Source organism: Saimiri boliviensis, chromosome 17, assembly GCF_048565385.1.
Source record: "Saimiri boliviensis isolate mSaiBol1 chromosome 17, mSaiBol1.pri, whole genome shotgun sequence".
NCBI classification, from domain to species: Eukaryota; Metazoa; Chordata; class Mammalia; order Primates; family Cebidae; genus Saimiri; species Saimiri boliviensis.
In genome coordinates, this window is record NC_133465.1 from 15951789 (window position 1) to 15977328 (window position 25540).

At 40.0% G+C, this 25540-nt stretch overlaps 1 protein-coding gene across 1 annotated transcript in view; it reads left to right on the forward strand.

Annotated features, from left to right (window-relative positions):
• Positions 1-25540, forward strand: part of TTC19 (tetratricopeptide repeat domain 19) — a 30866-nt gene that overhangs the window by 878 nt on the left and 4448 nt on the right. Inside the window, 5 exon segments of the mRNA XM_039475904.2 lie at positions 1939-2049; positions 3433-3471; positions 4427-4483; positions 4800-4861; positions 7409-7503. Of these exon segments, the coding sequence (XP_039331838.2) occupies positions 1939-2049; positions 3433-3471; positions 4427-4483; positions 4800-4861; positions 7409-7503 (364 nt within the window).

A 25540-nucleotide genomic window follows, 5' to 3' on the forward strand; every position in this document is an offset into this window, starting at 1 on the left:
GCGGCCTTGTCGCTGCGCATTACTCTCTCCGCCTCGCCGAAGAGTGGATGGAGGCTCCGCGGGTAGAATTGCCGAGAATGAGGTGGGTCATCCGAGAGGGGATTGGAATTCTTCCAGGCTTTTCCGACTCTAAGGCCTTTAGTAATAACCTCTGCAGTGTCGAGTGCAAATGGAGATGGCGCCCCAGGCGTCATCTTTTTATGCAAACGAAATATTGGGAACGTTTTGTAAATGTTTTCATCGATTAACTAGCTTAGCTGAAATCACATTTCACACGTATATAGCGGCCTGAAAATGGCAGCTTAGTGTTGGTTATGCGATTCGGTTCTCTTTTGAATTTTTCCTTTTCTCCACATCCTTTTCTTTTCTTTTTTTTCTTTCTTTTTTTTTTTTTTTTTTTTTTTTGAGACAGAGTTTCACTCTTGTTACCCAGGCTGGAGTGCAATGGCGCGATCTCGGCTCACCGCAACCTCCGCCTCCTGGGTTCAGACAATTCTCCTGCCTCAGCCTCCTGAGTAGCTGGGATTACAGGCACGTGCCACCATGCCCAGCTAATTTTTTGTATTTTTAGTAGAGACGGGGTTTCACCATGTTGACCAGGATGGTCTCGATCTCTTGACCTCGTGATCCACCCGCCTCGGCCTCCCAAAGTGCTGGGATTACAGGCTTGAGCCACCGCGCCCGGCTCTCCACATCCTTCTCTATTTTATGTTCTCCAGGTTATCTCATCTCCTTCATTGAGCTAAATACCGACTCGATGCCAACCACGTCCAAATTTGTATTCCCAGTAGTGTGTTGCTGACATGCCATCTGCATTTTGGGACGTTAACCTACCTCAGATTTAACAATGCCCTAAACTAAACTCCATCTTTAATGCCTCCTCAACATATGCTTTCACCATCTCTTTACTACCATTAGTTTTTCAGCCTAGAAACCTCATAGTCATTCTTAAAACTTACGCTACCTTACCATTGCCTTCCAGTACTCTTACAGACCAGCAACAGGTCCTGTTTCCAACAAATGCAAAATATTTCTAAATATTTCTCAAATCTCCCTATTTCTGTATTTCCCCTGCTATCACCCTAGTGCAAACCATCACTGCCACCACCTATGCTCCAGTAGTCTTCCCTGCCCTCCTGTCTCCCTGCAGTGTATTCTTGCAGAAACCAGAGTGACAAAAAAAAAAAAAAAAAAAAAAAAAAATTGTATCATATCATCTCCTTGCCTGAAAGCTCTAAATGGCTACTCACTGCATTTATGATAAAATACAAACTCCTTGTTATGGCTTGCAACACCCCACATCTAAACCAGCATACCTTGCCCACCAGTTTGGCAATAATCCTCTGGCTCACCATCCTTCCTTCACATCTGGTTCTTTCCATTTTTCCCCTAAAACCATTCTCTGCAGCTTGTAGGGACTTCATTCATTCTCTACTCTCTCTGTTTGAGTTATTCTCCCCAGTTCCTTACTTGGTTGACTCATTCTCATCCTTCCTACCTCAGTTTAGCTGTCATGTTCTTGGAAGGCTAACCTAATTCCCATTTAGAGGAGGTCCCTATCATTTCTTTCTGTCATCTTTATAGCTCTTATTAGTTTTAATTAAGCTTATTTACTCTATATGGTCACCTCCAGCCTGTAGGAAATTAGACGATGAAGGACATCTTTATAACTTCCTTATAAAATATGTTGTAAGATCACATTTATTCTGCCCGAGTCTCTTGGCCAAAACTTCATCAGATGGCCACACCTAGCTGCAAGGGAGGTTTACCTCCCTGTCACCTCTGTAGACAATGCCTTGTACCTAGTAGGATTTCAGTAAATGTCTGATGAATTCCTTCTATTAATTGGAATGCATAGTTACATCCACTTCTGTCTGGTAGCATATGCATCTACTTTATGTTTCATTTTCTATTACTTTGTTTGTCTTCTCTTTTCAGTTGAGCATCATGAAAGATGAGCCAGAAGAGGCTGAGTTAATTTTGCATGACGCTCTTCGTCTTGCCTATCAGACTGATAACAAGAAGGCCATCACTTACACTTATGATCTGGTAACTCTTATCACTTGTCTGAACCACTGAGGAGAAAGGTTGGATGGAAGGGGAGGGTTGTTAGTTCTCCTGATTTATATTCCTGACTTTCATGATGTTCTAAAGCTCTTTTTCTTTTTTTTTTTTTTTTTTCTTTTTCCCGAGACAGAGTCTTGCTCTGTCACCAGGCGCCAGGCTGGAGTGCAGTGACTTGATCTCGGCTTACTGCAACCTCCACCTCCCAAGTTCAAGCAATTCTCCTGCCCCAGCCTCTTGGATAGCTGGGACTACAGGCGCATGCCACCATGCCCAGCTAAGTTTTTTTGTATTTTTAGTAGAGATGAGGTTTCACCATGTTGGCCAGATGGTCTCGATCCATTGACCTCATGATCTGCCCGCCTTGTCCTCCCAAAGTGCTGGGATTACAGGCTTGAGCCGCCGTACCCGGCCAAAGCTCGTTTTCTTTTGGCTTCAGGTTTGTTTTGTTTTTGTTTTTGTTTTTGAGATGGAGTCTTGCTCTGTTACCCATGCTGCATTTCAGTGGCGCGATCTTGGCTTACAGCAACCTCTTCCTAGTGAGCTCAAACAATTCATGTGCCTCAGCCTCCTGAGTAGCTGGGATTACAGATGCGCACCACTGTGCCTGGCTAATTTTTATATTGTAGTAGAGACGAGGTTTCACCATATTGACCAGGCTGGTCTCCCAACTCCTGACATCAGGTGATCTACCCGCCTTGGTCTCCCAAAGTGCTGGAATTATGGGGGTGAACCACCATGCCCGGCTTCAGTTTTTTTTTTACCCTTGGGGTGACATAAGACCTCTCAATTTCAGACCAAAAAGAAATCAATATCATTAGCATGTTTCTTTTTTTTTTTTTTTTTGAGACAGACTTTTACTGTTGTTGCCCAGGCTGGAGTACTACAGTGCGATCTTGGCTCAGCACAACCTCCGCCTCCCGAGTTAAAGTGATTCTCTGCCTCAGCCTCCCAAGTAGCTGGGTTTACAGGCATGTGCCACCACGTCCTACTAATTTTTGTATTAATAGTAGAGATGAAGTTTCTCTGTGTTGGTCAGGCTGGTCTTGAACTCCCAACCTCAGGTGATCTGCCTTCCTCGGCTCCCCAGAGTGCTGGGATTACAGGCGTGAGCCACCGTGCCCAGCCATTAATGTGTTTCTTTAATGATGAGTGGACCTAGATTTGGTTTGTTATCAACAAAATTTGTGCAAGTATTTACTTCAAACATGATTACTGTTCTATGCTTCTAGCAGATTAATTGGTGACATGCTTTTCATTTTAAACTGTTTTTTCAATTTTGAGGGTGAAAGCAAAAGGGAATTTTAAAGTTTGAAATAAATAGAAACAGTGCTGTAAACTGAAAAACAATTTGTAATTTGCTTTCAGATGGCCAACTTAGCATTTATACGGGGTCAGCTTGAAAATGTAAGTAAATTACTTTGTAATACCTTGAATTTGTAAAGGAGTAGCCTCAAGGGAACCGTAATAGTAAGGGTACAGCCTAAGCTGCTGTAACAAAGAGACCCCAAGATAGTGACTCAAACAAGATAAAAATGTATTTCTCTTTGTTGTGTTAGTCCAGAGATAGGCTAAAGACTGAAGGCAGATAGACAAATAGGCACCATTGCTCTCTGATCCAGAAGTCCAGATTCCTTCTAAGATAAGCCCTCATTTGCCTGGGTGAGCTGACTCACCTCCAGCCTCCAGGAAGGAAGAGAAGATGGACTGTGAGCAGCTTCCTTACATGATTTAGAAGTTCACATTCTTTCTGCCTGCATCCCTTGGCCTAAATCTTATCATATGACCATATCTAATTTCAGGGGGCCAGTCTGCTAAAATTGGCTGAAAATTTTTTTTTTCAAGATAAGGTGTTGCTCTCTTGTCCAGGTTGGAGTGTGGTGGCTTGATCATAGCTGACTGCAACCTCGACCTCCCAGCCTCAGTTGATCCTCCCACCTCAGCCTCCCGAGTTGCTGGGACTCCAGGCATGTGCCAAAACACCTGGCTAATTTTCTTATTTTTTTGTAGAGACAGGGTTTCACCATGTTTCCCAGGCGAAGTTGAGGGGATTCTGTAATCAGAAAGATGGAGAAGGAGAGTGACTGTTAGGAGACAGTTTTTAGTCTGTGCCGCAGTGGGTTTGGATAAGAAGTTAACCTCCAAGGTTGTTTTCTGCTTATCACAGAGTAGTTTAAGGTACATAGAGGATGTTGGGGGTCCTGATATTTTGATCTGCTTTCCTTTCAAAAGGGTATTTTTCTGTGTGTGTGTGAGTATATGTGTTTTGTAAGGAATGAGGCATCAGACTGGTACTGAGAATCCAGGGTCATCTATATAGTGAGGCCCAATTAAAAGAAAAATCTTTTCCTTATGCTTTTAGGCTGAACAACTTTTTAAAGCAACAATGAGTTACCTCCTTGGAGGGGGCATGAAGCAGGTAAGGACATTGCTTAGTATTGACCCCTCACTGAAGCAGTTTTCAAAACATTCTTGTCTCCTGAAAACTCTGCCCAGCCCCCACCATACGCTTTGGTCAGGAAAGGTGGAGTTTCCCTCCCAAGATCTGTATAGAAATTGCCATTCTTTCACTAAATGCAACAGCATGGTCACCAAGGAATTGACAGTTGGCTAATCACTCTAAAAGAATAAAGACTATGGCTTTGAGGCCACTATCAGTCTGGAAGTTGATACGAAATATTGCATGAGAAAATTTTACTTGTTATGAATTCCCTTCATTTCTCTTTCTCTCACAGGAGGACAATGCAATAATTGAAATCTCCCTAAAGTTGGCCAGTATCTATGCTGCGCAGAATAGGTAAGTATAACAGCCAGGGAGTAGGACTGTGGGCAGAAAACTTTGTCTCTGGGATATTACGTAATATTCGTTACCTACTGGTCATCTGGGTCTCCCAGAAATTGGGTGTCACACTCAGAAAGTATTCTATCCCTCATCTTTGAAATTGTCAGTCTTTTCTAGTTTGCCCCTGCTATTTCCATGAGCCTGCCTAGTGGGGCACAGAACATCTCTGGCTGCCCTGTGACAAAGCTAATCAAGTGTTCTGTTGCTGCTTGAAGTGGGAAGGGAAGTTAGAGTTAGAACTTTAGTTTAACTTTTCCTAGAAGAGGAAAGAGCAATGTGAAAGCTGTTGGGGATGATATGTTAATACTTTGAAGAAGCCACTTGGCTGGTATAAGTACAGTCCAAAGATGAAGCATGTGGGATATAAGGAGAGAACTCCTCTAGAGAGTTATATTTTGGGGTGAATTTAGGGAGAGACCTAAGATTAGCTTCCCTTAGGGTTTTAGTTATGCAGAAATTGTTGTGATAGGTTTGGAGTGACATGGAGCCTGATGCTGTAGAAAGGGTACTCACCGAGGTCAGGCCCTGGCATTGGTCCCTGCTGTCCTACTCACCAGCTCCTTTGTTCTTATCAGGACCTGCATAGTGTGCTTGCATTCTGATTGGACACTAGAGAGGCTAGAGCTTCCTGAAGGCTTTGACTTCAAGTCTTTTGAGGAGCTTTGATCTTGGCCCATGCCAGGGAACACTGCATCTTAATCAATCTTCCTTGGAGTTACAACAAACATGCCTAGTTCCTGACTGGGAATGAACTCCTAGGGTAAGAAGAAGCCCAGAGCTAATAAACGTTGTTGAGTAAGACAAACTCATAGTCTTGTAGAGGTGAAAGCTAGTAATAGCCTCTAAGTTACTTGGTACTTCGTACTTTTCATTTTGTTTTATTAAGAGAAATGTGAGACCAGAAAAGACATGGCCAGATCTGGGGCTTAGAAAGGCTGATATACGTTAGGAGGGAATTGTTTGTAGACCTCTTGGCTTTGACTGGGAGCCTCTTATGGGCAGCGTCCACTTGCCCTGTATTATGGCTAGAGAGGGCCCTCTTGCCAAGGTTTGAGTATAGGGAAGGAAGGGGATGCTTCTGTTCTTCTGAGAACAGAGCAGAATAGTAGAGTCATAAATTCTCCACTGGCAAAGCACTAGAGAAGATGAGCTTTTTAGTGCCACTTCTATAAGAAACTAAAGCCAAAACTGAAAGAACCAAAGCTGAGCACCTGAATGGAGAAGGGATTTCTGTCCCATTTCCTCTGCATCTGTAAAAAGCAGCCGTCTGTCTGCCTGCTTGAGTTGACTGAACCCTCACCAGATGATTGAGGGTCCAGGGCTGCAGCGTTGGGTTAAATGACTTCTATTGCCATAGCTAGGAGTTGCATTTCTGTAAAAGAAATTTTTTTTTGGAGGGGATGGAGTTTCACTCTTGTCACCCACGCTGGAGTGCAATGGCACGATCTCAGCTCACTGTAACCTCTGCCTCCTGGGCTCAAATGATTCTCCTGTCTCAGCCTCCTGAGTAGCTGGGATTACAGGCACCCGCCACAATGCCTGGCTAATTTTTGTATTTTTAGTAGAGACAGAGTTTTGCCATATTAGCCAGGCTGATCTCTAAAATCCTGACCTCAGGTGATCCACTGGCCTCAGACTCCCTAAATGTGGGGATTACAGGCATGAGCCACGGCACCTGGCCCTGTAGAAGAAACTTTGATCAAAGACCTACAGCTTGAAAGAAATATAAAATGACTAAACTCCTTAGAAGCTATATGAGGTCAACAGTTGGAATCCTCAACTGCAGGGTGGCCTGAGCCACCTACTTCAGGGTAGTATTATGTGAACAGGGGTGAGGCTTTCACACACGGAGAAACTGATTCACTGGATACCATTTGTTTGTGGGAGATGATGAAGACTACTGGCTATGTCAGTTATTAAAATTATGGCAGCATTCCTTGCTCTTTATGTCTTAAGTTATATTAAATGGATGACTTAAAAAAAAAACTTCTGAGAAATGGCAGATTTGACACTCTTTAGACTTTAAGCTAAGTTTCCTCTTCCTATTTTACACTTCCTTTACCGATAATGTTTAGATTGAGCTGGAAGAATGAAGATAAAAGGAAATTATGAAAAAGTAAATGGACCAGGCAAAGTGGCTCATGCCTGTAATCCCAGCACTTTGGGAGGCCAAGGTGGGCGGATCACCTAAGGCCAGGAGTTCGAGACCAGCCTGGCCAACCTGGTGAAACCCTGTCTCTACTAAAAATACAAAAATTAGCTGGGCGTGGTGGCAGGTGTGTGTAATTCCAGCTACTTGGTAGGATGAGGTAAGAGAAGTGCTTGAACCCAGGAGGTGGAGGTTGCAGTGAGCTGAGATTGCGCCATTGCACTCCAGCGTGGGCGACGAGTAAAACTCCGCTTCAGAGGAAAAAAAAGAAGAAAAGGTAAATGACTGATTACGCTTCAAAGAAAAAAAAAAGAAGAAAAGGTGACTGACTGATTATTGATTTTGCTTTACAGACAGGAATTTGCTCTTGCTGGCTATGAATTCTGCATTTCAACTCTAGAGGAAAAAATTGAAAGAGAAAAGGAATTAGCAGAAGACATTATATCAGGTAGGAAACTGTTATCTGGGCATTGCCTTGTCTCCACAAAAGGCTTTATTTTACACGTTGAGAAATGGAAAGAGATCTCAATTGGGAAGAGGGAAAGTTACCTATTTTGTAAAATAAGTGACTATCTTTAAGGTATCAGAAGTTTTGGAATAAGATGTTTTGTTTAAAATATTTGACTGCTGTCTTGGTGGGTTTTTTAACCCTGTTGGTGACATGTTCATAATTTATCTGTTAACTTTTGGTTACATACAACTTATGGAAAATCAGGGAGCAGAAGGAGGTCTTTCATCTTTTAGTTCAGCTACCAGTCGAAATGCTTATTATGTTTTAGCCCTAGATAAATAGCAAGTTAAGAAAGAAGAGAAAAAAGCTTCTGTTTTTACAATTCATCCTCACTCATTATGGAGGCTAGGAATAGAACTGGATGAGCAGGAAGCTCTCTAGCTCTCCATTTTGGGTTTCTTAATTTTGGTTGAAGTATTGAGAATTTTCATATTTGACATTTATTCAATACCTGCTCTATACCAAGAGCTATTGAGATGGTAGGGATATGGCAGTCAACTCTGCTGGACCTAATTGTCTTCTCTCCTGAACATACAGTACTTCCCCCAGTAGATGCCTGAAACAAATTCTAATACACTGTTTTTTCTATACATATGTACCTATGATAAAATTTAATTTATATTAGGCACAGTAAGAGATTAACAACAATAACTTAGAACGGTTATAACAGTATTTGTTAAGAGTGTGACAGACAGAAGATTCATTCTTTTGTAGATCTTAGCAACTTCAGCATACAATTTTTTTTCTTATTAAGTCAAGAAATTTCACCTTTTCATGAAAGGGAAGCACTTTCTGACTTCTCTTTGTCATATTCAAATTACCACTGTCACTATTGCACTTTGGGGCCATTATGTAAAATATGGATCGCTTGAGCACAAGTACTGTGACACGGTGGGTTGATCTGATAACTGACTGCGGCTTAGTGACTGCGGCCAGGTGCTGTATGCAACATGGGTATGCTGGACAAAGAGATGATTACATGTGCTGGTCTGGATGGCGTGGGGCAGTCCAAGATTTCATCATGCTACCCAGAGTGGCATGCAATTTAGAAACTTATGGATTATTTATTTCTGGGAATTTTCCATTTAATATTTTTAGACCATGATTAACTGCAGATAACGGAAACCCCAGAAAGTGAAACCGTGCATTAGGAAGGGTCACTGTACGCCAATTTTTTATCTTCACCACTCCACCGAAGCTACCTTCATCTCAGTCACCAAATCTAGTGGTTACTTCTCAGTCCTTAACTTACTCATCCGCAGCTTTAACTTAGTGGATCACTGTCCTTTACTGAAAATACTTTCACTTGGCTTCTGGGATGCTTCACTGGTCTCTCCAGTGAGGTGAGTGTTGGCAGGCCGTGGGGCTGTTTTCAGCCCTATTCTCTTTTCTTTCTGCCCCCACACCTAGGAGATATTCTTTAATTCCATACCTTTAAATATTAGATTTATACCTTCAGCCCCCAACTTGCCCCCAAATGGCAGACTTATGGTTATGATTGCCTACCTGACATCTTGACTTGATGTCTAATGGTCATCTCATGCTTAACTTGTCCACAGTGGGTCTCCTCAGTTTTGCCACTCACAATTTGTTTCTCCACTAGTTAGTCTCAGTTTTATAAATGGCACAACACTCACTCATTTAGTTGCTTTGACCAAGAACCTGAGAATTGTCCATGATTTCTTTTTCATTCCTCATATCTAATCCATTAGCAAGTTGTATTGGATCAGCCGTCAAAATATATCCGTATCTGACCATGTCTCATCCCCTTACCCTACTGTATCGGTACAGGCCATCACTGTTTGAAGACCTCAGTACCTTTGATCACCTTTAGAAGAAACTTAGAGTCCCTGCGTGGACCTGTAAGGCTTTTATGACCTGGGCCCACCCACCTGTTTCATGCCATCTGCTGCGCTCCCCTTGCTGGTTCCAGTCTCTCCACACTGGTCTTATTCTTGCACATTCCAAGCTCAGTGCTGCTTTAAGGCCTTTTTGCTTGATATTCCCTCTACCTAGACTATTCTGTCTTCTCCCGTACTTCATTCAGGTCGCTGCTCAAATACCACTTCCTTGGAGTCCTCCCCTCACTAAAACAGTCATCTCTTCCAACCTTACTATTGATCTACTCCTCTTTCCTTTACTTTTCTTCGTCACATTTGAAAGTAGAGGTGTGTGTGTTCTGTGCTTGTGTTTATTTCTCCACCAAAAGTATGTTTTTTTTAAAAAAATTTTTAGGCTTTGTCTTCATTATCAAAGAAGGATAGAGACTTCATCCATTCTGCTCACTGCTAAATCCTTGGTGCCTAGAACAGTGCCTGGCACATAATAGAGGCTCAATAATTACTGAAAGAAAGAACAAAAGACCCAAGAAAGACCAACAAGTAAATCCAGTTTCAGTGCAGTGTGGAAGTGCTTTGAGGAAATCCACAAGAGTTGTAAAAACAAGTTCTAGCTGTCAAGAAAGTCACTTTTGAACTGTTCACACCCTTGCTATCTTTCATTCGTAGTGTTGACTGCGGTTTCCTTTTTTTTTTTTTTTTTTTTTGAGATGGAGTTTCGCTCTTGTTACCCAGGCTGGAGTGCAATGGCGCTATCTCGGCTCACCGCAACCTCCGCCTCCTGGGCTCAGGCAATTCTCCTGCCTCAGCCTCCTGAGTAGCTGGGATTACAGGCACGCGCCACCACGCCCAGCTAGCTTTTTTTGTATTTTTAGTAGAGACGGGGTTTCACTATGTTGACCAGGATGGTCTCGATCTCTCGACCTCGTGATCCACCCGCCTCGGCCTCCCAAAGTGCTGGGATTACAGGCTTGAGCCACCGCGCCCGGCCTAACTGCGGTTTCTTAGGAATGTAAAGCTATATTTTCTGACTCAAAAAGTAGTATCAGTAAACATTGAAGAAAATGTAGAAAAGCGCTAAGAAGTAAATATCATCTATAATACTGCTAAGAAGGAGCTACTCTTTATTTTTTAGTACGTCCTTTTGGGTTACATTTTAAGAAATAAATTTGGGATGATACTGTATATCCCACTTTGTAACCTGAGTTTTAAAAATTTAGTGACATATTGTGACTTCTTTTTTTTCTAGGCAAAGGAATTCTTGTTGGATAGAGCAAGCTAATTTCTATTATAAACATTGTTTTTACATTTTACTAGTTGTGCAGTATAGAAAATGTGTTACATGATTCTTCATCTTATTTTTTTGGGAAAAGAAATTCCTACCTATTCACTTTTGCACAAAGCACATCTATTATCAAGTTTATGTGCTTTTTATTGACACATCTAACTCTATCCTAAGAGAACATTACTTAAGATCACATAAAAACTTGCTCTAGCGTAATTATCTTGTTCCCCATGTAACTATTATATGTACTTACTGAGGAAATGCCCATAAAATATTAAATGAAAACTTTGGTTACGAAACAGTATAGTTAATATGTAGACTAAAGATAGACATGGAACAAAGACTGATTGATAGATATCAAAATATGCGCAGTGATTCTTTTTGGTTGATTTATAGGGAATTTATTTTTGTGTTTCTCTAAGTATTCTATAATATTTTATAACAAATTTGCGTTTTTCTTTTTAAAATTGATTTCCATTGTTACTCGTTATTATAAAAAGTCAAATAATATTAATCGTACAAAGCTTAATTTAAGATAGCATTTTCTTGCTACCTCATCCCACCCCATCTGTTTTCAACTCTTAATCAATTTCTTCTGGTATTTACCTTTACATTTCTCAATAACATACATTTCTCAATAACATAAAATAACATAAAATTGTTATTTCCTGATTTGTTGTTCAGAATCTGCTGACTTATGGAAAAGTGAAGATTTAGTGTAGTTTCTGGTTATGTCTACATTATGAGTGTATGAATACTGTTAGCTGCTGAGTCAAGTAACATGATTACAGAATTACATTTCCTTTTGTGTACGTTTTGCTTCCTTTGCAGTTAACTAGGTTTTTTTGTGGCTCTATTTGTTATGTATGTGTCAGATTCTTCGCTTAACCATTTTACTTGCTTTCTCCAATTTATAGGCTTTTCCAGTATTCTAGAGTTTATGTTGGCTTACTTTTCATTGGCATGGTGGGCCACAGGCATTCAGTCTTCATCTTCCTTTTTTGTTGTTGTTTTTGTTGAGACAGGTGTCTCACTCTTTCACCCAGGCTGGAGTGCAGTGGCGTGATCTTGGCTCATTCTAAGCTCTGCCTCCTGGGTTTAAGCGATTCTTATGCCTCTGCCTTCCAAGTAGCTGGGACTATAGGCATGAGCCACCATGCCCGGCTAATTTTTTATTTTTCGTAAAGACAGGGTTTCACAGTGTTGACCAGGCTGGTCTCAAACTCCTGACCTCAGGTGATCCGCCTGCCTCAGCCTCCCAAATTGTTGGAATTACGGGCATGAGCCACTGCTCCTGGCAGTGTTACATCTTTTTCCTCTTGAAACTTTCATTTTAGTGGTATTTGGGGAAGGAGCGGAGAGAAACACATGTGTTCAGTTCAGAATAGTAAATCTGTCATTGGGCATCAAGATAGTGTCCAAATCTGTTTCTTTAAAGTGGATTCTTAGCACTGAGATTTCGAAGTTGAGTAGCAGCACATTTTTAAGGTTGTTGATGACTGTTGCCAAACTGCCTTTGAAAGGGCTGTGTTACTTTATATTTCCTAGTTCTGCTATTTATTTACTTTATGACTTTGATCAAATTACTTAATCCCTGTGTGATTTTTCTTCAGTGTGAGATTCAAAGTAGTACTCATAGGACCTTTAGGAAGGTTGAATGAGTTAATACATAAAAAGTGCTTAGAATAATACATTGTAGCTACTCAGAAAGTGTTTGTTAGTGGTTTGTATTATTGTGGTAAGACTATGTCCTCCTCCCCAAAACTCATTACTTTTTATAATCTTTGTTAGCTTGATGATACGGCCTTGGTGCATTATCTAGCATTTCTTTGATAAGCAGTGAGGTGTATCTTTTTCTTTTCTGTGTCTTAGGGTGCTGAGAGGTTTTTCTTTTATTGGAGCCTTATTGTAAAAATATTAACCCTTTGTCTCTTGAGTTTTCCGCCTGATTTGTGTTTATAGAGTGGGGTTTTTTTTCCCCCTAATGAAAAGGGAATATGAAATTAACATTTGTATAAAAAATTAAGAATCGTAAGAATTAAAAAATATAAGAATCTGCCAGGCACAGTGGGTCACACCTGTAATCCCAGCACTTTGGAAGGCAGATGTGGGTGGATCACTTGAGGTCAGGTGTTCAAGACCAGCCCTGGCAATGTGGCAAAACCCCGTATGTACAAAAATTAGCTGAGCATGGTCATGGACCCCTGTAGTCCCAGCCACTCGGGAGGTTGAGTTGAGAATCTTTTGAGCCTGGGAGGTGAAGGCTGCAGTGAGCTGAGATTGCACCACTGCACTCCAGCCTGGATGACAGAGCAAAATCCTGTCTTGAGGGAAAAAAAAAAAGGATTATGAAAACAGACAAGTGGCGTAGCATTACAAGTACCTTTGGAGCTCTTTCTGCCTGAGATACTGCTCTCCTTAATCTTGTCACTATCATTCATTTGCTTTTTTTTAGTTTTACTCTGTTTCCCTTAAGATGTCATTTAGTTTTTGTATATTGCTTTTAAAAATTTAAGTAGGCTGAGCGCAGTGACTCATACCTGTAATCCCAGCACTTTGGGAGGCCAAGGTGGGAGGATCACTTGAGCCCAAGAGTTTGAGATCAGACTGGGCAACATGGCGGGATCCTGTCTCTTCAAAAAAAAAAAAAAAAATGGGTTGGACACAGTGACACATGCCTGTGGTCCCAGCTACTTAGGAGACTGAGGCAGGAGGATAACTTGAGCCCTAGAGGTTGAGGCTGTAGTGAGCTGTCATAGTGTCAGTGCACTTCAGCATAGGCAACAGAGAGAGACCCTGTCTCAAAAAAAAAAAAAAAAAAAAAAAATTTATAAATGAATCATAATACGTATTCATTTTAGGGCATTTTTATGACTGAGTAATCTTTTTAGAATTAGATCAGAATTCATTTCTAATTTCCTTTGCTTTTATTAATTTTTAATAAATACTAAGTAGCTGTTCTGTGCCAGATGTTCTAGGATTTGAATAGCAGCAAGGAAGGCAAAAGTCTCTGCCCTCTGGAGCTTAATGCTTAGAGAGGTATTTTTCAAGCTTTGAAATCAAGAATTCTCACTCATCTTTCCTTACAATCTTCTGTTTTTTCCTCTTTATTTCTAAACAGTTTAACTTTTTAGTAGATCTGGAATTTATTTTGGTGTGAAGCCGGTAACTTTTCTTACAGATAGTAATCAATCTTTATGTGTACTAAGTAGTATATACTTGGGTTTCTTTTGGGGTTTTTCATTCTAATGTATTTGAGGACACTTATAACAGTATACATTGTTTGAGTTAAATATTTGAGTTAATACGATAGGACAGCTGACACATGGCTCCTTTGCAAAATTCCTTCCTACTTTTCACTTTTCACATGAATTTTAGAATTCTGTCAACTTCCCAAAGTGCCTTGAGACTGAATTACTAGATTTGCATTATATTTACAGATTGGTTTGGGGAGATTGCCATCTGAATTAAAGTTAGCATACCTTTGACTGTGAAGAGCAGAAATTTCAGCTAAATGAGGTTTAACAGTAAGGATACTTATGTCAAGTAACTGGCAGTCAGCGATAGGGAGCAGGCTGTTGAGTTAGTTGATAATGTGATTCATTGAAATCATGAAGGAATGGGCTCTTTCCATCTTCCCTCACTCATTCTCAATGTGTTGGCTTTTTTCCCATGCTCCCCTGGTGGTTGAAACGTGACTGTAGCAATTCCCAGGAATCTCATCCAGAAATGACAGTGTCCAGAGAAAAAAGAGACTTCTTTGATGTTTCTCATAGGATCAAGGTAATCTTTCCTAGAAGTCTCCAAGTAGATTTATCCTTACTTCTCATTGGCTAGAATTGGGTCACATGCCATTTCTAACCCAGTCCTTGGCAAAAAAATGGATTATCATGATTGGCTAAAACTGATTGAGGATGTGAGTCATGTGAGAAAAGAATGGATACTGGGACAAACAGCTGCTAACAAAGGAAGATCTTTGTAATAGTGAGCCGTCTCACTGAGGAATTATAGTTTTCTTCATATAGATGACAGCTATTTATTACATTTGATTCTGACTCCTTGACTGAACTCTTTGCTTTTCAGTTGATATTCACACTAATTTTGAGAAAAATGAAGTCAGAAAAAAGTAAAAGAAAAAAATAACGTAAAAAGATACACTAATTCCACATTTATAATTATTCATTCCGGAAATCATGATACAGGTTGAGCATCCACCAGATCCAAAGCTGAGTGCCAACATGATGCTCAAAGTGCTCATTGGAGCGTTTGAATTTGGATTTTTGGTTTTGGCATGCTGGCAGTATCCAAAGCAAATATTCCAAATTCTGAAAAAATCTGAAATCTGAAATACTTTTGGTCCTAAACAATTCAGATAAGGAATACTCAACCTGTAATTGTTTCCTTCCAGAAAGTTATACTACTGTTTCCCTCCATTCCCTTTATAAAATTAGTTCATTGGCTGTACCTTTAGAACATTAAGCAATAGTAGTAATAGGCAACTTAGTCTTATATACAATTTAGTACCAAACTATATGAATATATTTATTACTATTATATATCTAGAGCAGACCAAGCTTGCTTGTAAGTTAATTGCTCAGTACCTCTGTACTGTTGAATAATATTTAATGCTGATATGTAACTTTTGTGTTTCTTAAGAGATCCACAGTATATTTCTTGTATTGTTTGTATTACTGTGTTTGTATTATTTGTCATCACAGGGTTGTATTATGATAAAATGAATTGGGATGGTTTCTGTATTTTCTTTTCTGAAATAAGTATGGGATATTGCATTGGAATGATCTGTTTCTTGAAAAGTTGTAGAGTCTGTGATGCCAGATGGACCAGAACTCTTGAGTTAATTCTCTGGCAGCTTTTTCCTTCCTTCTTGATTACTCATGTATTTCTTCCATTTTCTTGATTTAATTTCAGTACGTAGGACATTGCTAAATGCATGATAAGCATTAATAAATATCTGTTGAATAAATGAACATATGGGTGAACAAATTTTTTTTTTTTTTTTTTTTGAGACGGAGTTTCGCTCTTGTTACCCAGGCTGGAGTGCAATGGCGTGATCTCGGCTCACCGCAACCTCCGCCTCCTGGGTTCAGGCAATTCTCCTGCCTCAGCCTCCTGAGTAGCTGGGATTACAGGCATGCGCCAACATGCCCAGCTAATTTTTTTTGTATTTTTAGTAGAGACGGGGTTTCACCATGTTGACCAGGTTGGTCTCGATCTCTTGACCTTGTGATCCACCCACCTCGGCCTCCCAAAGTGCTGGGATTACAGGCTTGAGCCACCGCGCCTGGCTGAACAAATTTTATAAACCTATTAATTTCTTTAACTTTAAGGAATTTCCTAGAAGAAACTTTAAGGAATCATATAAGATGATCTCTTATATGTCTGAGATCATCTTCCTTTTCTATTTCCTAATTTTATGATACATATTTTTTTAACTAGTAAAAAGATGTTTCCCATTGATTTCTTCCTCCTTTCCTTGAAAGGTTTTATTCCTTTTCATATTTTAAATACTCAAAACATTTCTGAAAAGTTATTTTTGATGACATAATATTTGGTACCATGAGTGTTTGAAGTCTGGAGCCTGAGTTCAGATTCTGGTTCTGCCACATAATAGCAATGGACAAGCTATTTAACTTCTCTGTTCTTAGCTTCCTTATCAATAAAATGAAAATAATAATAGAACTTACTTCATAGAGTTATGAGAATCAAATGTTCCAGGTCTATGATCAGTACTCATTAGGCACTATACAAAAATTTGTGGAACGTGATACATTTACTAATTTATTACATGATTTGGCATCTATATTTTACCACTCTCAATTTTATGAAGGACTTAGGCTACTGTATTTATAACTTCTCCTTGGTTTTAATTTTGTTGATTCATTAAAAGAGCCAAATTCTGGTTTCATTAATTTTCTTTATTTTTCTGTTTTCCATTTCAGTTATTTCTACTCTGTCTTTATTACATCTCTCCTGTTTGCTTTGGATTTATTTTGTTTTTTTTCTTTTTTTTTTTTTTAGGTGGGAGATTAGGTTATTGACTTAAGGTTTTTCTTCTGACATAATTGCCACTTATAACTATTAATTTATAACATCTCATTAATTTTGGTGTATTTTCATGTGTCTCAAGTATTTTCCTTTTTTTTTTTTGTGATTTCTTCTTTGACCCTTTGGATATTTAGGAGTATATTGATTAATTTTCACATGTTAGTGAATTTCTCAGATTTCCTTCTGTTGGATCCAGTTTTATTCCATTGTGTTCATAGAACAACTGTGCATGATTTTATTTATTGAGATGTTTTATGGCCTCACACATGGCTTATCCTGGAGAATGTTGCATGTGCATTTGAGAATTGTGTGTATTCTGTTGGAGTTTTCTATGAATGGCTGTTAGGTTTAATTGATTTATAGTGTTATTCAAGTCTTTTGTGTCCTTACTGATTTTGTCTAGTTGTTCTAGATATTTTTTTTTTTCCTTGAGACGGATTCTCACCCTGTCACCCAGGCTGGAGTGCAGTGGCATGATCTCGGCTCCTCTGCCTCCAGGTTCAAGCCATTCTCCTGACTCAGCCTCCCAAGTAGCTATAGTCCCATGTCTGTGCCAGGCTGGCATGGACCTTTTTTTTTATATTTTTATTTTTGAGGTAGTCTCTCTGTCGCCCAGGCTGGAATGCAGTGGCATGATCTTGGCTCATTGCAACCCCTGCCTCCCAGGTTCAAGCGATTCTTGTGCCTCAGCCTCCCAGGTAGCTGGGATTACAGGCACATACCACCACATCCAGCTAAGTTTTGTATCTTTAGTTGAGACAAGGTTTCACCATGTTAGCCAGTCTGGTCTCAAACTCCTGACCTCAGGTGATCCGCCCACCTCGGCTTCCCAAAATGCTGGGATTACAGGTGTGAGCTACTGCGCCTGGCCAGTTTTTCGTATTTTTATTAGAGATGAGGTTTCACCATAATTGCCAGGCTGTTCCTGAACTTCTGGCCTCAGGTGATCTGCCTGCCTCAGTTTCCCAAACTGCTGGGATTACAGGCCTGAGCTATTGTGCCCAGCTGATAAATTTTTTTAATTTTTTTTTTTTTTTTTTTTTTTTTTTTTTTGAGACAGAGTTTCACTCTTGTTACCCAGGCTGGAGTGCAATGGCATGATCTCGGCTCACCGCAACCCCCGCCTCCTGGGTTCAGGCAATTCTCCTGCCTCAGCCTCGTGAGTAGCTGGGATTACAGGCACGCGCCACCATGCCCAGCTAATTTTTTTGTATTTTTAGTAGAGATGGGGTTTCACCATGTTGACCAGGATGGTCTCAATCTCTTGACCTTGTGATCCACCCGCCTTGGCCTCCCAAAGTGCTGGGATTACAGGATTGAGCCACCGTGCCCAGCCTCAAATCTTTTTTCTTTATACATGTTTCTGTGCTCTGTTTAAACAGTCCCAGATGTATATCTCTGTTATGAATTATCCCTTCATCAGGAAAATGATTTCCTTTTTTCCTATTTAAGGTATTTGTTACAAATTCTAGTTTTATATTATCTGCTATATCTTACCCTAAAACTTTTCTGAGTCTTTTTTTTTATTTTTTACTTTGAGATGGAGTCTTGCTCTGTAGCCCAGGCTGGGGTGCAGTGGTGTGATCTCAGCTCACTGCAACCTCCGCCTCCCAGGCCCTGGTTCAAGCAGTTCTCCTACCTCAGCTGGGTTTACAAGCATGAGCCACCATGCCCAGCTAATTTTTGTATATATTTTTTTTTTTTTTAGTAGAGACGGGGTTTCACCACATTGGCCAGTCTGATCTTGAACTCCCGACCTCATGATCCGCCAGCCTCAGCCTCCCGAAGTGCTGGAAGTACAGGCATGAGCCACCACACCCAGCCTTTTCTGAGTCAGTTTTCAGTGTGTGTGTGTGTTTTTTTTCTGTGTATGTATCTTGACATTGCTTTTTTTTTTTTTTTTTTTTTTTTTTGAGACCAAGTGTCACTCTTCTTGCCCAGGCTGTAGTGCAGTGGCGCCATCTTGGCTCACTGAAACTTCTGCCTCCTGGGTTCAAGTGATTCTCCTGTCTCAGTCTCCTGAGTAGCTGGGATTACAGGCATCCGCCACCACACCTAGCTAATTTTTTTTAGTACACATGGGGTTTTCTCCATGTTGGTTAGGCTGGTCTGGAACTCCTGACCTCAGGCCATCTGCCCTGCCGGCCTCCCACAGTGCTGGGATTACAGGCGTGAGCCACGACGCCCAGCCTCAGTGTGTCCTTTGTAGAAGGCTATGGTTGGATTTTTTAAAAAACCTGAGTATCATTGTCTTGTGATATAGAATCTGAAAACCTTTTAAAAAGTAGTAGTAAAAGGGATAATTGGTCTAATTATTGCATTTCAAAAAGTGTTTTCCATTATTGTTCCTCTTATAGGAACTTTTCCCTCATGGATCTGTATTTGTATTTTGTAGGGAAGGTATATATATATATGATTTTCAGTTCTATGAGGAGTGACCTAAACATTTCTTAGACATATTTGACTCTGAGGAAAAAATACTGCTTTCAGTTACTTCTCTAAAATGACCTGACTACATTTTAACATTGTCTTGCCCTTCCCTTTTCCTCACTTGTTTTTTGTCTGTGATCTGGAATTTTAGACTTAGTGGAATTCATTGCAGAGGGGAATTCTAAAGTCTGCGTATTTGCCTTGCTTTTTAAGTAGTTTATTTTAAAGTTAGGGAGTTGTCTGTTTATGAAGCTTGCTTAGTGCCTTGTGAACCTTCATTTTTAGCATCCAGTTCTCTGGAGCTTTGTAGTCTGACCTGGCTCAGTGCTTCTGTTTCACATGCTCTGGCCTCTTTGTCTGGAATGTCATTTACATGAATGTTGACCTTTCTCTTCTCTATCCTTCATATTATCCCCTCTTCCATCAGTTTTTTTCATCTATATTTTGGGAGGTTTTTCAGTTTATATTCCACATTACCCATTTATTATTAAGAAAAGTTAGTTCTCGACTGGCTGCGGTGGCTCACACTTGTAACCACAGCACTTTGGGAGGCTGAGGCAGGCAGATCATGAGGCTAGGAGTTCAAGACCAACCTGGCCAAGCTGGTGAAACCCCGTCTCTACTAAAAATATAAAAATTAGCCAGGCATGGTGGCAAGCACCTGTAACCCCAGCTTCTTGGGATGCTAAGGCAAGAGAATCCCTTGGATCTGGGGAGTGGTGGTTGCAGTGACTCAAGATGGTACCAGACAGAGTGAGACTCCATCTCAAAAAGGGAAAAAAAAAAAGAAGAAGAAAGTCACTTCTGTGCTTTTCTTCTGATTTTTTTGTTTTTGTTTTTTGAGACAGGGTCTCACTGTGTCACCCAGGCTGGAGTGCAGTGGCGCAATCTTGGCTCACTGCAACCTCTGCCTCCTGGGTTCAAGCGATTCTTCTACCTCAGCCTCCCCAGTAGCTGGAAGGGACTACAGGTGCATGCCACCACGCCCAGCTAATTTTTGTATTTTTAGTAGAGACGGAGTTTCACCATGTTGGCCAGGATGGTCTTGATCTTCTGACCTCATGATCTGCCTGCCTCAGCCTCCCAAAGTGCTGGGATTACAGGTGTAAGCCACCACACCCAGCAGTATATTGTTTATTGATTTTTTTTTTTTTTTTTTGAGACAGAGTTTCGCTCTTGTTACCCAGGCTGGAGTGCAATGGCACGATCTCGGCTCACCGCAACCTCCGCCTCCTGGGTTCAGGCAATTCTCCTGCCTCAGTCTCCTGAGTGGCTGGGATTACAGGCACACGCCACCATGCCCAGCTAATTTTTTTTTTTGGTATTTTTAGTAGAGACGGGGTTTCACCATGTTGACCAGGATGGTCTCGATCTCTTGACCTCGTGATCCACCCGCCTCGGCCTCCCAAAGTGCTGGAATTACAGGCTTGAGCCACCGCGCCCGGCTGTTTATTGATTGATATATACAAGAGCAATAAGTAGGCGAACAAGACCAAATTTAGGATACTAGCTACCCCTCTGCACAGAGGGGTTTACAGGGGTTTAAACATCATATATATGTGTATATATATACACATATATATATTCCAAAGCAAATATGATAAAATACTAAAATTTGGCCAAGGCTGAAAGTATAAAGATACTTGGTAAATCCTCCATATAAAAAAAAAAAAAAAAAAAAAAATTAGCCTGGCATGGCAGTAAGCACCTGTAATTCTAGCTACTCGGGAGCCTGAGGCAGAAGCACTTGAACCCGGGAGGCAGAGGTTACAGTCAGCTGAGATTGTGCCACTGCACTCCAGCCTAGGTGACAGAGCAAAGACTCTTATCTCAAAAACAAAAATATACAATAGGGCGAATATATTTTTAAACAATATGAATGGTATCATACTGTACAGTTGTTTCTGTAGTTTGCTTTTGTCACTCAACATTTTGTTGTTGAGATACATCAGGCTGATATTTAAAGCAGTTTTCTTAGAGCACAGTCCCTGTTTGCCGAACTGCATGTCTGCTGGGTTGCATCTGTCTTTTTTTTTTTTTTTGAGACAGAGTTTCACTCGTTACCCAGGCTGGAGTGCAATGGCGCGGTCTCGGCTCACCGCAACCTCCGCCTCCTGGGTTCAGGCAATTCTCCTGCCTCAGCCTCCTGAATAGCTGGGATTACAGGCACATGCCACCATGCCCAGCTAATTTTTTGTATTTTTAATAGAGACGGGGGTTTCACTATGTTGACCAGGATGGTCTCGATCTCTTGACCTTGTGATCCACCCGCCTTGGCCTCCCAAAGTGCTGGGATTACAGGCGTGAGCCACCACGCCCAGCACATCTGTCTTTAAAGGGTGACTTTCTCTAATTAATCCACTGGTGTGAGGGGTAAGTTGAACCTTTTTTCTTTTCTCACAAGGGATGGAACAAGCTAAAGGTGGCCCTGTTTCCTCAGTACAACCATGGTATAGAGTCCATTGTAGAAGTATACCACAGTTCTATTGATGGACCTGTTGGGTTATTCTATATGTTTTGCTATTAAAAGTCATACTTCATTGAACATTTTTGGACCTGTGTCTTTGAGCACACCTGTAAGATATTTCCTAGAATATGTATATAAAAGTGGAGTTGTCGGGGTGCATATACCAAACTGCTTCTCAGGCTTGGCACAGTGGCTTGTGCCTGTAATCCCAGCACTTTGGGAGGCTGAGGCGGGCAGATCACTTGAGTTCAGGAGTTGGAGACCAGCCTGGCCAACATGGTGAAAACCCATCTTTTCTTAAAAAATAATAATAATACAAAAATTAGCCAGGTGTGTTGGTGGGTACCTGTAATCCCAACTACTTGGGAGGCTGAGGCACAAGAATCACCTAAACCCGGGAAGGTAGAGGTTGCAGTGAGCTGAGATGACTCCAGCCTAGGCAACAGAGCAAGACTCTGTCTCAAACAGCAGCAGCAGAAACCAGATTGCTTATCAAAGTGGTTTTACGTTTACATTTTGACTAGCAGTTTATTAGTGTTCTTGATGCTCTCTGTATATCTTTGTTATCATCAGATTTTTTTTTTCTTAAAATTGCTAGATTTGAAAAGGAATTTCATGGTGGCTTTACTATATGTTTCTGATTACTGGTAAAATAGAATATCTTTTTATGTATTTATTGGCTATCCAGATTACCTGCTCTGAAAATTAGCTCTTTATATCCTTTGCTTATTTTTTTGAGGGGTTGTCTTTCTTAATGATTTGTAACAGTTACGTATTCAATCATTTTATATTTTTGTGGGTTACATGTCTCCTTGTAGCTTGTCTTTTCACATTAGGGCATTTGGCATAGTTTAAATATTTGGATATTAACAAAATCTTGATATTTACCTTCATAGTTTGTACTTCTTACGTCTTGATTTGTAGTGACATCTCTATATTGAGTGTTCATAGATTCATGGGGTGCTAATGTTTAAATCTGTAATTATAATTAAGTTTTAGTTTCATTATTTTTCCCTATTGAGTTCAGTACCTTTATGGGTTTTTTCCCAAGAGACAGGGTCTTCCTTTGTTGCCCAGGCTGGAATGAGTGTAGTGACACCATCACAGCTCACTGCTGCCTGAAACTCCTGATCTCAAGATCCTCCCACCTCAGCCTCCAAAAGAATTAGGACTACAGGCACCTGGCTAATTTTTCTTTTTCTTTCTTTCTTTTTTTTTGGTAGAATTGAGGTTGTGCTGTTACCCAGGATGGTCTTGACCTCCTGGGCTAAAGTGGTCCTTCTGCCTCAGCCTCCCAAACTACAGGATTGCAGGTGTAAGCCACCATGGCCAGCCCTTTTATGTGTTTAATTTCTTCTATTTGTTCATTCATTTAATGATTTCAGTCAGAAATACCGAGTGCCCATTACATGCTAGATATGCTGCTAGGTGCTGAGATACAGATATAAATAAGACAAAGTCACTGCCTCATGGAGCCACATTTCTGGTGGGGGAAAGAGGCATAGTAAGCACTATCCAGCAAGTTGGTGTGTACAAAGATGAATTAAGTGCTATGTGGATATTTATGAAGGAGTATGTATACCAGGAATATGTTGGGGCAGTATGCGGTCTTACAGAGGGAAGGCCTTGTTAGTAAGAAAACCTGGTGAATGGGAGAGAATAGGCCAAGTGGCTATTTAAGGGAAGAAAATTACAGGCAAAGGGCAATTACAGGTATAAGACTCTGAGGTGGAATATGCTTGACTTACTAGAAGTAAAGAGAACTACTGGAGTTGTTCTGATTTTCTACAATTCTTGAGGATAAGGCCTGCTTTTTTACTGTCTGCTGATTCTCATTTATGATTAATTGTCATGTTTACTGATATTGGATTATACATTCCTCTTCAGCAAGGTTTTAGCTATACAGTGAGATTTCAGAATAGTTTTGTGTCTTCCAGGCACTCAGTTCCTGGCCGAAATGGATGTTATAAATTAGATATCAAATTTACATGGTAGTCATTTTTCTCATCTAGATCCCAGACTTGGCCATTCAAGCTTCCTTGTCGTCTCCCTGTGCCTGTGGTTGTGGGGTGGGGGAGTGAAGGATGGAGTGGTACAGTTTTTTACACATACATTCTTTCCCTGGGGTTGTGGTCTTAATGGTAATTATCCTGGTTTCATGCATTGGCTTCAGATCGAGTTTTCTGTTTAGTACAAGTCAACAGCTTTAATTCTTGGATTACAGAGACACTCAAACTATCCTACAAAACCAACAAAAACTGGGCTTTTTGCTGTGTCAGCTCACTTTGGGTTTCAGCTTACTCCTCATTTCTGGCTTTTGGGGTTTCCTTCTCTTGGGAGCTCAGCTGTGCATGCAAAGGATGTGTGTTGTATTTTTTCTAAGATTTCTAGGTGTTTGAAGCAGATGGGTTTCATGTATAGTGTTAGGTTAGATCCTGCTTTATTTCCTCCACTAAAACCATTAAGACTAATCAGGAAGTGCTAGTCAGTTGACTAATAAGAGACTTAGTTGAGCAGAAATTTCAGGGTATTCCTGGAATTTGGGCAACAAATATCTCTAGTTTCAAAAAACCCTTGTAGACTTCGTATATTGCTATTGACGGTGAGGGGGTATGGGAGAGTTAGAGGTCTATGCTCAAGTTTTTGTAAATTGAGATGCTCTTTTGCTGTTGTTAATAAATGCATATAATTGTTCCAGTACTTTATCAGATTCCCTTTTAGTCTATTTTATGTGAACCTAGTTTGATACTCTGATACATTAAGTATGTTGAGCCATTCTTATATTCCTGGAATACATGCTGTTTGGCCATCTCCTTAATATATATGATTGTTCCATTTGATAATATTTTGAGTAAAAAATTATATAGTGAATCCTATTTGCTTCATGGACTGAGTATAGGTAGTAGTAAATTTTTTTCTGTGAGCAGAAGTAATTTATGAAAGAGAATCATGTTTGAAGAAGTAAATATACCTCAGTTTCAAATGATCTTTTAGGAGCTCCATATAAATGATTCCAATATATTTCTCAGTTATTAAACTACCTTTTTTCTTGTCTAACTTCTAGCAATTTTTATATTAATATTTCAAAGAACCACGTTTAAGTAAATTACTAGAAAAGGAACTCTTTGGGGGAACTTTATTAAATCCATGAAATTTTCTCTTGGCAGTTGTTAAAGGTTTTGTGTTTTCTAAAAGTTAGGTAACATTTATTTTTAGAAAAGTTTGCTTTTCAAAAAGTGTTTTCATTTTTATTGTGGTCGGAATGTGCCATGAATTTTAAGTAGCTAAATTACACCTCATTAATTGTTTTCTCTAAAAAGCTTTACTGCTTTTGCTTCCACTCCACTACTTAGTGAGAACAGGGGTAACAGTTTTCCACTAGAATTGCTTGTCACTTTATTCTTGTACTTTTGTCATAATACTGAACATCTTTTTAAATCATTGCCACAAAATATCTCGCTTTTACCATTTTCACATTGCTCTAGTATATCAACTTTGGAAACAGAACACATCATTCTAATTATAGCATTCTGTTTTTAGTAGTGGTATTTCCATATACAAAATACAGTAATTCTTGATCTCTGAAAATGTCAAATCTTAGAAAACATAGCATGCCTATGCGTGATGTTAACATCCTTCTTGAACAGTTGTTGGTTGAAGATTCATTTGATGAATCTGATTTTTCCAAAATAGATGAGTCTGATGATTCAGATGATTCTGGTGTTAGTTCTGTATAGAAATAACTCCAAGAACACTTTTAATATTTATTTTCACATTGAAAATCAGATTTGGTCAGTCTCAAAGAGTGTATTTATGTAAAATTAAGCGATAGAAATAAGCTGTACTTTTTTCTCTAAATGGGAAGGTATTAAAAAAGAAAAGTCTCAT